At 33.0% G+C, this 13720-nt stretch overlaps 1 protein-coding gene across 2 annotated transcripts in view; it reads right to left on the bottom strand.

Moving 5' to 3' along the window:
- Positions 1 to 13720, bottom strand: part of VPS13B (vacuolar protein sorting 13 homolog B) — a 763389-nt gene that overhangs the window by 328940 nt on the left and 420729 nt on the right. Inside the window, exons 29-30 of one of the 2 annotated variants that reach the window (XM_065903112.1) lie at positions 11016 to 11424; positions 5692 to 5803 (exon numbers count right to left, since the gene is read on the bottom strand). In XM_065903112.1, the coding sequence (XP_065759184.1) occupies positions 5692 to 5803; positions 11016 to 11424 (521 nt within the window). Of the gene's footprint in view, positions 1 to 5691; positions 5804 to 11015; positions 11425 to 13720 lie in introns of those variants that run through there. The other variant, XM_065903113.1, reaches the window with a different exon arrangement.

Below are 13720 nucleotides of genomic sequence, written 5' to 3'. Positions count from 1 at the left end.
ATTTACTTTAAATAAAGCTCATGTCTATGAAATCTTCCATCTTTTCAACATATTTCTTTATAGTATTAATAAGAATTATTTCAAACTTCTACTTACTTCAAATCTCAGTCATTTGTGGGTTTTTTTCTACTAGCTAAATTTTCTCCTAATAATGGGTCAAATCTTCCTGCTTTTTTGGTATCTTTTTTCTTTTTTTTTAAAACATATCAGATACCACGTATAAAGACTATGGAAACAGAGGTCAACGTTATTTTCGCCCAGAGAAGGCACATCTTTTCCCATGAGGCAGCATGGATAAGGAAACTGTCCAGTCTTTGGGGTTGGTTTGCAACTCCAACTAAACTTAATTCACCTTCCATTTCAAATGTCTCAAGGGTGACATGTCCTGTATTTCTTATGGACCTCCCTACAGTGTTGCACTGTTCAACAGAAATATAATGCAAACCACAATCGGAGCCGCCAATCTAAATTAAAAAATGCTGGCGGTCACACTGAAAAAAGGATTTAGAAAAACAGTGGAAATAGCTGTAATAATATATTTAACTCAATATATCTAAAACATGATCATTGCAATATATATACTTGATATAAAGATTATTACTGAGATATTTTAGTTTATATTAATTCGTCAAAATCTTCTGTATTTTGTATACTTATAGAATATTTCAATTTGGATTACCACATTTCAAAAGCAGAATAGCCACATGTAGTTCAGTGGCTACTGTATTGAACAGTGCCTCTCTAGCATGGCTCTGACTTTTAAGGAATGTGAAACTTTGAGAAAGTCAATTTCTTCTTGCCAGCTCCCCTTCTGCATTTGACACACATAAAAAGCACCATAGAGAACTTTCTGTATGTTTGAGGTTCCTCCAGATTCCAATACATCACTTTAGCCTACATGACTGATAAATGTCCCTTCATTTCTCCTTCCCACAACAAAATCTCTCTGCTCGTAGCCAGACAAGGCAAATAATTTCAGAGCTGAAAAGAGCACTCAGTGTCCACTCACCTAGAAAAGGTGTTTCTCTCTCTGAAATTAAGTCCTTTGGACCTTTCTGTGACATCAATTTTTTTTCTTAAATTAGTTTTATTAAGATATAATTGGCATCTCATAAATTTTATCTTTTTGAAGTGTACAATTCAGTGTTTTAGTTTGCACACTCTTTTACTCATTATATATCACTCACTGTACATCACTACTAACTGATACTAGAACATTGCTATCATCCCCCCCCCCCAAAAAAGTCCTATACCCATTAGCAGTTATTCTTTTTCCCCCTCCTAGCTAACACTATTCTAAATTTTGATCTGTATGTATTTGTCTACTCTAGAAATTTCATATAGATGGGATCATAAAATATGTGACTCTTAGATGCTTGGCTTCTTCATTTTGCATGTTGCAAAGATTGATCCATGATATAGCATGTACTTCACCCTTTTCCATGGCAAAATAATATTCTATTTTATGGGCATAACACACTATGTTTAGCCATTCATCAGCTGATGAACCTCTGGGCAGTCCTGATGTTTTAGTTATTATGAATAGTGCTGCAGTGAAACTGGTGTGGGTGCTCTTGTGATGGACATATATCTCAATTCTCTTCAGTACCTACACAGGAGTTAAATTCCTGCATCACATGGTAACTCTATGTTTAACCTTATAAGGAACTGCCAAACAGTTTTTCACAGTAACTGCACCATTTTACATTTCCCCTAGAGATATACCAGGGTTCCAATTTCTCCACCTGCATTGCCTTTTGGATTATAACCATGCTAGTGGATGTCATTTTGACTTGCATTTCCCTTACAACTAAATAGGCTGAACATCTTTATATGTGCTTATAAGCCATGTTTATATATTCTTTGGATATATATTCAAGTACACTGCTCATTTTTAAATTGTACTATCCTTCAATTATTGAGCTCTAAGAGTTCTTTTAAATTTTTTTTTCCATTTGTTTTTATTAGTTGGAGGCTAGTTACTTTACAATATTGTAGTGGTTTTGGCCATACACTGACATGAATCAGCTATGGATTTACATGTGTTCCCCATCCCGATCCCCCCTCCCACCTCCCTCCCCATCCCATCCCTCTGGGTCTTCCCAGTGCACCAGCCCTGAGCACTTGTCTCATGCATCCAGCCTGGGCTGGTGATGTGTTTCACCCTTGATAGCATACTTGTTTCAATGCTGTGCTCTCAGAACATCCCACCCTCACCTTCTCCCATCTAAGAGTTCTTTATATATTCTCTCCCATTCTGTGGATTATCACATTCTTGACAGAGTCCTTTGAACCACGGAAATTTATAATTTTGGTAGAGTTCATTTTATCTTTTTTCCCTTATGCTTTTGATGTCATTTTAAAGAAACTATTATCTAATCAAAGGTCACAACGATTTACTCTTACCCTTCCATTTGTAAGTTTCAGAATTTTAGCTCAATTTTACATTTCAGATCCTTTTGGCTTAATTTTTGTACACAGTGTCAGGTAAGAATCAAACTTCATGTGGATATTCAGATATCTAAGTACCATTTGTTGAAAAAAGTATTCTTTACCACTAAGTTGTCTTGGCTCCTTTATCAAAAACCAACTGACAGTAAATGTGGTGGATGGTTTATTTCTCGATTCTCACTGGTCTAGATATCCTACTTTCATACCAGTACTCTACTAGTTTGATTACTATTGTTTTGTCATAAGTTTTGAAGTCTAGCAGTGAGTGTCTTCAACTTTGTTGTTTTCGAAGACTGTTTTGGCTATTTGGAGTCCCCTGAAATTCCATATGAATAATTTCCTTATAGATTTTAGAAACTTTGCCAATTTCTACAAAGAAGCTAGCTGGAATTTTGAAGTGGATCATATTGAATCCGCAGATCAGTTTGAGAAGTATTGACATCTAACAATATTAAGTGTTTAGATCAATGTACTTGGGTTCTAATTCTGTATATTTAGATCTTCTCTAGTTTCTTTCAACAATGTTCTGTAGTTTTCAGAGTATAAGTTTTCTGATTCTTCTGGTAAATTTATTTGTAAGGATTTAATTCTTTTTGATGATATTATGAAGGGCATTGTTTTCTTACTTTCACTTTTGGATAGTTCTTTGCTTATTGCTATTGTTAACTGATATTTACACAGTTGTTCCTTGGTGTTCAGGACTGATTTAAGACCTGCTGGGAATACCAAAATCCAGAGACATCCAAGTCCATTAGTCAGTCCTCTACATCCATGGTTCTGTATCTCAGATTCAACCAACCATGAGCTGTGTGGTAATGTATTTACTACTAGAAAAAAATCCACATATTTTGAACCTATTGCTCAAGGGTTAACTATATACTGATTTTTTTTTTTTTTAAATCTTGCAACTTTTTTGAACTAGTTTATTTGCCCAAAAGTTTCCCAGAGACTGGCTTAGGATTTTCCATATACAAGCTCATATCGTCACAAAAAGATACACTTTTTTTCTTTCTTACCATCTGGATGCTTTTTATTTCATTTTCCTGCCTAACTTCCCTGACTTCAACCTCTAATACAATGCTACATAGATGTGATGTCTTGCTTCTGATATTGAGGGGAAAGCACCCAGTTTTTTTATTATGAACTGTATTAGCTGTGGGGTTTTTTACAGAAGCCATTTATCACATTAAGGAAGTTAGAAAAAACAAGACAGAAAGAAGAAACACAAAAGGCAGATTAAAAGAAAGAGGAAGTAAAAACATATGGGAAGGGAGCAGGAGAATGAAATTGCTAAATCACATAATCAGGGGAGGGACTAAACGATGAATTTAAAAATAACTGAAGAGGATTCTAAGATTCTGAAATGCTCTGCCACTGAAACATATGCTTTTGGAAAAATACATAAAAATTCTGTGTGCCTTGGCTTTGTCAATTAGAAAAAGAAAATAAGGGCATTTATTCTAGAAAATAAAATAGCCATTATATACTTTCTGTGTACATATTTTTACATACTTTCTGTGAGGCAGGATGTGAGGCACTGAAGATCTAAAGAGATAATGTATATTTTAAACTTATTTACTTTTTGGCATTATAATTCTATATCCTATAAAATAAGTCAGACTATTAACAGTGCACAGGGAAGGAAGTGAGAGATAGGGAATGAAGGTAGAAAGTAAAGAAAAGAAAGAAAATATGTGAAAAGAGAAAACAGGTAAAGAATGAAGAAAAATACAGAAAAGGAATGAAAGGTTAAGTCTGAAAAAGAAAATCAAGAAGTAAGGAGAGAGACTGAAGGGAAAATAATGTTCAAGAAGGACAAAGGGGAGGAAACGATGAATCAGAAAGAGGAGAGTCACATCTTCATAAATGACGGCTGGAGAGCCAGAAAGGAGAATGGGTAGAGGAGGAGAGGAAGTATAATACCTTTAGTGGCTCACTTTATTGATGGTGACAGGGTCTTTTAATAAGAAACATATTTCTTTCACCAAAAGTAAAGTAGAAAACTCTTTGAGGACTACTTACTTCTGAAGTGGAAAAGAAAAGATAAATATACCTGATAGCATTTCCAAATGTTAGAAAATTAAATTGCTTTCACCCACAAAGGATTCTACTGTAATCCCTTCTCTAGATAGTGAGGAAGTCAAAGCATGAGTGGTGATCTTGGCTCTGTCATTACTGACTAGGGACAATGATTCTTTTGGCTCCTCAGTTTCCTAATCTATAAAAAAGGAAACTAGATTAGATGATTCTTAAAACCTACTATAAGCTACCAGAAAAAAAGCAATACAAGAAAGTAAGCAAGATATAGAATTCAAAGGCAAAAAAAAAAAAAACAAAAAACCAACCTTAATAACAGAAAAAATTGAGAAAACAAAATCCATAGGTACACTTAAAGCAAAAATAGCTGTCACCCTCTAGGGTGGTAAATGCATTACAAAAATTACAATCTTTCCTAGCAGTAACATTTACTGGAGAACAGTAGAAATGTATTTCTTGTAAGAGTAAGAGAATATAACATCTGAAAAACAGACCGGCAGGAGAAATAAGACACTTGTTCATCTGTATTTCTGTGACTTTCCTCACTTGGTATTATTTGCAACTGTACTTTTGTGTCTGGCAGCTGTGCCAACTTCAGTACGAATGATATATTATTTTTATCATGCTGATTACATGTGTTCACCAGTTTAGTTGTCCGTATATGCTTGGTGTGGTTTGCAAATACTCAGTGACAAAATCCAGAGCATGGCATTTTCACAGAAAGTGTTTACTGTGAAATTTCTCCTTAGAAGTTTGCTTTTCTGTACAGCTTTGATCCATATGACATGCACAGTCCTAAATTTCAAATAATGGCTTATAGTTAAATTAAGAAAATGCTTCAGTGTGATACAATATGACTACACTAAGATGTGGTAGTTCTAGAGAAGACCTCATTTTCTCATGTGATTAGAGATTTGGTCAAATTTAAAGTCTGCTAAGATTTTCCAAACTGCGCTTCTTCAGTTTTATGGTGACTTGGTACTTACATTCTGTTATTCATCAACACTTCACAGAAATACTTGATTTGTCTGAATGAATTTAAAAACCCACAACTGAAGAAAATCAGAAAAACCTGGTTTTAAATATCAAAAGATCTTGAATGAAAAGTATTTCTGCAGGCCACACTAAGCAAGTTTTATTGATCAGTGTATTTCTTTGCAGTATGAAACTGTTGCAAAATTGGACATAAGAAAATAAACTTACTGGTAAATATCTTTCCTGAGGACAGATCTGCCAAGGGGATTGTCAGCCTGGGGAGCCATAGCGACAGAGCCAATCTTCAGAACCATGGTATCTTCGTTTGCTGTCTGATTAACTGTAACGAAAAAAATAGATTCGTGAGGAAACAGTAGATCTCTGTGCAATTTCATGTATAAAGGAGAAATTTTTGAAGAATGGGATAGACACACATTAAGACCATAAATGAGGACATGAAAAAATTTGCTTAAAATAAAAATATTTAATGCTCTGTCCACTGTTTTGCTTATATCCCAGTAAGTAGTTCTCTGCACAATTAAAAACGGCAATAAAAAAATTCACCCAACATAAAAACATGTGATATTAATTATATGTAAGTAATACTGAAGTAGTATATTTATCTAATTTCATGATGTGATACTACTACATTTTTCTCCCAAGTGATTTTCAACCCTGGGTTTTCAACACTGTACTGCTGTTTACAAATACATTAAAGGATATCAGAAAGTCAGTAACAAATTCTCAAAGTTGTTTGAATTTACATAATTATACTAATACAACACACATATACATACGAACACACAAGAGCAATTTAAGCTGTAACATGTCAGCTGAATGGCTGCAACAGTAAAGAAAAAAAAACCAAGTAACTGATTAATATATAAGGACATTTCAACTTGCTATTCTAGGCATTTTTTAATGTTAATGATTTCTACTGTGGAAATGCTTGAGAAATAATAATTTCACACCTGTGTAAAAGTCTTATTTCCTAATGGAACCTAAAACTAAGGTAAGCATTTTCAGAAAAAAAGAAAAGGTAAAAGGGTATATTAATTCTGATTCTTTAAACTGAATTAAAAAAAATTTATCACATGTTCTCATGTTACAAAGCTAAACAATTCTATAAGCCATTGGCTAATTCAATGTCTTTAAAAAAAATTATTTGGAGTAAAGAGCGTTTTGGGATGCCCTAATTAATTTACATTAAATTTTATTTCCTCTTTCCCCACAGATGAGTCTACTGCAGTAGCTGTTCAAAATTGTTTAAAAATTGTTAACAACATACAATTTTCTGGGTTTTGAAGAAAACATATATTAAAATTCATAATTTCTTTCAAAGAACTATTATCTGCCACAATGGAACAGAAAAGGACTGGCTGCAAGACCTCAGGAATATCCTGAACAGAACATGCCTACAAAAGCATACAATCCATATTTCCCAAACTGTGGTGCCCAAAGAATGCAAAAGCTAAGAGATTATTTCCAGCTGCTTCGACAAAACACTTGGTATGGTCTGACTTAGATTAGTCTAAAAAAGAAAGTCAGAATTAGGAAAATCAGAAAAAATAAGAAGAAAGATATTCAGCAAGTAAAAGAAGGAATCAGAATAAGAAGTATACAAGGGAGAGGCAAAATGGCAGGGGATGGGGAAAGACAACAGAGGGGGAAGAAAGAGATGGTCTATCATAATAAATATCAGCATGTGAATGCTACAACACAGATGATATTTTAAAATGTCCACAGCAAAAAAGATCAAATTGAAAACTACTTCTCATGAAGCTGCACTATTTTCAAATGACTAGAGGTCTGGCTTGATTATAGGTCCTTATACTATGAAAACTGTTTACATTTCACAGATCCTATATTTTATGTCAGGCTTATCAAATAGTTTCATGTGGGTAAAACCTCTGATTAAGCAGAAGGCATCAATTAAATCAATAAATAGTAAGCCTGGAGAATAGACCATACCACAAAAGTGTGATTAGTGTACTTGCTAACTGTTCTTCCAGGCTACAGATACTACCCACCATATGAAAGTCTAAAATGTAATCGAAACACTGCGGTAAATGAGGTACATATGGAAGAAAAATGACGTTCTTGGTGTTACATACAAAGCCAGATCCAAGAACAGAATTCTGTTTCTGTTAGAGCCAAAAGTATTCTCACTAGATTAAACTATGAAGTTATATAGTAATAATAAAAAGTATTTAATGCATATCATTCATGAACTAAATTAAAATAATCAATTTTATTACAGAAAGTATTCAGCTTATCAAAATGTATCTGGAGATATAAGAAAAACTAGTAAAAATAGGTATTTATATAAGAAAGTGCCTTGAGTCATGTCTTTAGTTATTTGATAGCTGAGGGAAAAAAACAAAACAAAACAAGCTTCCCTTTTTTGGTTTATTTCACCTGTATTTAATAGTCGGACCAAATGAGGAAATGTTCCCTCTAGAAGCACTTTCAACATGAAAATGAATGCCTTCCTTCTTTGCTTTAACTGTATGTTTAAAAATTTAGCCTCATGAGGAACTACTCACTCTAGAAGACTCATACCAGAGCCAAAAAACAGCCCTCTGTTATGAAAAAAACAGCTTAAGCTGGAAGTCAAACACCTGTAGATTCAGAATCTTGATAATAATTGCGCATAAAGCAAGCAGTATTCAAGTCGAAAACCAGATTTTAATATAACTTCTTTAAATATTAGAATGCTAAATATATTTTTCTTATTATTAACTGAATTTTACAGATGAACTATTAGAAACTTGTACATTTCATGTAAAATGAAACATACGTCTGAAAGATTTTATCTTTTCTTGAGGCAAGAGAGTATGTACTGAAAATGAAAAGGCTAAGAACAAATCTGAAATTATGAGCTTGATTAAGTAACCAAAAGCTTAAAAGAGCAGAATTTTCATGAAATTGTCAGACAAAATCAGACTGTTTTTCATAACTAAGATTTTTCAATTCAATATGAAATAGAAACATTTTAGAGACTTCAAATTTCCTGTAAGATTCTCAGTATAAACTCTATATAATAAACATCTAAAGTCTCAAAGGTATTTCAACTTGCCACTGCAATGTTAAACTTTTATAAAGCCACAACCATAATGACAACCTCACATAAAGCTATCAACAAAAGGTACTATTAGTTTTTGCCATATCTTCAGCTGAAGACACAAAGAAGGTTCAATAAAATATAACCCAGTGATTATGTACATTAATGGGAAATACAGTTGCGTCCAGTTTGCCAATATTTCTGACGGACAGACACAAACTGCTTGGAGATAGTTTTATAGTTTCTGCTAAGAAGTATGAAATAGCAACATTTCAGTATGCTATCACACTCAATAAGACATAATTTACATTCAGTTTAGTTAATCTGATTAAAAATATTATGATCATTTGAATGAGAGTAGTAATGAAGAAAGATAAAGTGCCCCAAAAATCTAATATTATATGTCAAGACAATGGAATTTTTGACAAACATTTACATATATATATATATATATATATATATATATATATATATATATATATATACACACACATACACCCACACACACACACACACCCACACACACATATATATATATATAGTGGATAGGCACATGTTTTGGCAATTCATAGTATCTCATACAGATATGAGAACAGGTACAAGCAAAGACATACATGCTGATATAAATATAGGTGTACACACAGACACACACAGAGGCAAATGGCAAAAAAAAAATAAAATGAAAAGACATGTGCAGTACAATGCAGGTCAAACAACAGGTTTCATACACAGAGTTCTTAATAAATGACTAAGAACAGATGAGCAACTCTTTAGGAAAAAAGTATACTTTTCATTAATGAGACTGACAAAAGACCAAAAACTGTGACAGATCTCTATTACAAGGACAGCAAGGAAATAGTATAAACTGGTCAGGCAATTTATAGAAGGGCATTTTGACATCCCTTAATATTTTTAAGGTAGATACCCTTTGATCTAGCAATCTTTTTTGCTAGAAATTTATTCTATATATACTCACTCAAGTCATGAAAAATACCAGCAAAAGGTGTTTATTACACAAAGTGTTCATAGAAGCAAAGGATCAAAATTAACCAAAAGTCCACAGAGAAATGTGGCAGACAGTATTTTCCAAAGATGGCTGTAACAACAAGATCCCATCCCTAACTTCCACCTCATATGCTCTTATTCAAGGTTACATGCTTAGCAGGTACTTCAGGGTCAGAATTTTGAAATTATACCTTAAAAATCCCACCACAAGCAGCACCAAAAAAGAACAAAGGAGCTTGAAAAATAAACTAGGAAGAGTCTAGAAATATTCTATAATTACAACCAATCGAAGATTTTCCAGGTTATAGCAAGGAAATGGGAAATTTAAAGCAGTATCAACAAAACTGTATGATACACAGTATTCATTATAAAACTTAACTAAATGTTCATAAAACAATAAGCCAACAAACAAAACAAATATACACACAAAGGAGATAAAGCTTTTCCTTTCCCTCCCTTTTCTCAAACAGCCAGATGAGTATCCTTTCGGACATCTATACTAATCAATGAAACACAGAACCTGTTTTGATAAACCACCACTGAGTGTGACAGAAAAATGAGGCTAGGGTCAACCAATGAAACTCCTGACCTCCGTCTATTGTGAAGGTGCTCAGCACACAGGTACTACCACCTGTACTAAGAGAGAACTCCCTTCGCGCTTCCTGTTGACTCAACTATGTGTGCACAATACCATCAATCAGAAAATACTACAAATCCTGCCCTCGTCAAAAGAGCTTCAAAGCAGATTGGTGGTTAATCAAGACCACAGAATTCTCGACAAAGAACTGCCAAATAAGCCAGCAATTGAACCTTGAGGTACATATCCAAAAGAATCAAATATGAGCTTGAACAGACAGTTGTATATAGCAGCATTACTCACAATATCCAACCCAATAGTAGGAACAATCCAAATGTCTGAGAGATGAATGGATTAAAAAAATGGGGTATATCCATACAATAGATACTATTCTGCCATAAAGATAAATGAAATTATGATACATGCTATACAACACAAATGGACCTTGAAAACATTATGCTAAGTGAAATAAGCCAGACACAAAAGGACAAATATTCTCTGATTCAACTCATATGAAATACCTACAACAGGCAAATTCAGAGAGACAGAAAGTAAGCAAGGGGGAGTTATTCTTCAGTCTGTAAGGTACAGAGTTACTGTTTGGGGTGATGAAAACATTTTGGAGATAAGAAGTGGGAATGCCTGCACAAGATTGACAATGTAATTTATGCCATTAATGCAATATGTGGAGTGTTGGCTAATTTTTTAAAGCAATTTTTAGTTATCTTAGGTATATAGAACACAATATTGGAGTTCAACAAAAGAAATGACAGAATATATAAGCTTTATCAGCAAAAGACATAAAGAAAATCATCTCTTACTCTAGTAATCAGCAGAGTCAGAAACATACATAGTATTTAAAAGTTATTTAAAGTAAGACTGGAAAAAAAATTCTGAAGAGAATACCTTCAATACTTGGCTGCATTTCTTCTGTTTTCGGAACAAAAATTCTGATTACACTTGTGTTGATATAAATCAAAGGTAAACTGCGTGAAGTCAATGTATGGGTCCTCATGGGCTGACCAGGAGATTTTCTTTTCTCTTTTTGGGTCCTTGGCAGTTTTGCTTGAAATATACTTGCAATCGCATTAAGTAAAGGAAAACAAAGGACAATATCAAAGGCTTGTGCTGAAAGAAGTATTTCATGAAGAAAATGAGGGGAACCATCTGTTAAACCTTCAGATAACTTATGAAAACTTCTTCGCTCATTTCTTGATGTTAACTTGTGGCGAACATTTTTTGTTACAGCTTTTGTGTATGTTAAAGACAGAAATCCATGCTGCTGATGAGAGCCATCTAGAAGCTTTGCAGTTGTCTGTTCCAGAAAGAGGAAATCACAATACATATTTTATTCAAAAAGAAAAAAAAAAGAATTTGAAAGCAGAAAACAATCTAGGTTGGTACTATAATCTTTTGTTATGTCCATATTTTTTTCCCATGATTGATCAGATGTTTAATATAAATAAAAAAATAAAAACACACTTCTTGACGAGCACATTACTGATCAATTCTATAGACAAGGCAAAAGCCTCTAAGACTCAGAATGACTGAACTCAGGTTAGGAATCCTGGGTTGTAGTTCTAGATCTTGAAAGAGGTAATTAACCTCTTTGTGTCTGTTTCTATAATTTCTACATTTTCTACAATATTCAGAATTTGGAACAGATCATATATAAATTTATCTTTTCATTCTTGATAATTTTTCATTAAGAGTAGCAATATGCTGTCATAATTTGGGTTAGACAGGGTTTATTTATGAAAGCAAAATTGAAATAACCATGTTTGTGTTTTCATTTGTGATCAACAACTTGAAAAGCTGATTGACTTCACTTGACTTAACATTTATAAAAATAAAGGTTTTTCTCTGTAATCTCACTAATGTATATGAAGAGCCCATAAAAAGAGCATCACTGATGTCACACTTTGATAACTGAATTAACCATTTAATGCATATAAAGAGAAAATTGTGTCACGAGACAAAAATATCTTTCTTTTAGAACTTGCCCATTTTCGGGGACTACCATATTGTTTATAAAATCTACTTAACAACTCTCTTTCAACTCATATTCCCTGGGTTTAATACCATATTAAGACATACAAACATCTGATTGAGACTGAAAACTATATCAAAACAACTTCAGTACTTTTGACAAAACTTTTCCAATAAACTTATATTCAAATTGAACACTATAAATTTATAGTAAAAGACCATACTTTTAATGGTAAAGTAAAACATGTAATTTGATTTTCTCAACATATGAAAAGGATATTTTTGAGAAAAGTTTTCTTAAACCAATTAATGTCCATAAAATTCTATTTTGCAAATTAATCAAAATATAATTACTCAAAATACAACTCCTCTTCCCAAGGCTTGATGAAGATGTTTAGTTACTGGAGTTCAAAGGGTGATGTTAAGAGAGGAAGTGAACAGAGGAAGAATGAAAAAGAAGGAAATAGATTCAAATAAACAAGAAAAAAGTGAGAAGGAGCAAAGCAACAATGTGTCAGAGTCTACACATTCCACCATCAGTAAACCTCTCCTACTTCTATTTTCTGCCTCTCATTTTGTTGCCTATCACACAATGAGAAGGAAATAGTATGAAACTCAGTGCTCTGTTAATTTTGTTTTAAATTTGGATTTTATAGTGAAGAAAGGCAAGATAAAATTTACCTTTACAAAAATATCTCAAAATCAATTTTTTGACCATTAAAAAAAGCTGGGAAAGTAAGCATTAAATCGATATGCAATATAATCACTTTTCATGTAACTGTCCTGCCCTCAGAACATTTTTTACTTTGTCCAACTTTCTCACTGCATTTTATCTTATTTCCCTCTCTTTTGGCTTTCTACACTCAAAAGGAAATACAGTAAAACAAGAAAAAGTGATTGCAATCTTATCACTATGATGCTGAACTGCAGGCAACTGTAGATGGACAAGGGTGCTGTTGTTGGCCACAACGGAAGAGGTCACAGCAACACTGTCTCTAGGTGTCTCAACTGGGAATTAGGGTGTGGAGGGGTAGAACCAACCACTAATCTAGATAACCCACCTCAAATCTTAATTAATGGCAACATTTGAATCCTGGAAATAGTATAAAAGGTGTTTGAAAGTATAAATGTTTTGATCTGGTAAAGATATTTTGAAACATGTTGACTACAGGTATTCTTAAAAGGTAAATACCCATGAGAGAAAGTGTGTTAACTGCTACATTCCTAACTGCGCTATTATGATGAAGAAAAAAACTTAAAAGAATGAATGAATACTAGCTGGAATTGAGACAATATAAGTATTACTTTTCATACAGTAATAATAACATTTTATACTACTTAAAATGAAAGACCAATGATAGCTATTCAAATGTTAAGAAAATTCAAAATTTAGAAAAATTGATAAAATTCTAAAACGCACTAACAATAATTTTGGTTTTCTTTCATGAATACATGTTAAAACTGTTAAGAAAGTTTCTCATGGATGCTAATGAACATTTAAAGAGAAGAAAATAAATCTAAACATAACGTCCATTAATACAAAGGCCACATTTAGGGATAATTTCTAGATAATTTCTAGACTAGTCTAGAAAAAATTCAAAAATCAAATCAGAAACTAGTAT

This window comes from Muntiacus reevesi, chromosome 12, assembly GCF_963930625.1.
Source record: "Muntiacus reevesi chromosome 12, mMunRee1.1, whole genome shotgun sequence".
NCBI classification, from domain to species: Eukaryota; Metazoa; Chordata; class Mammalia; order Artiodactyla; family Cervidae; genus Muntiacus; species Muntiacus reevesi.
The sequence above is the reverse complement of the archived record's forward strand: the minus strand, read 5'-3'. Positions and strand labels throughout refer to the sequence as shown.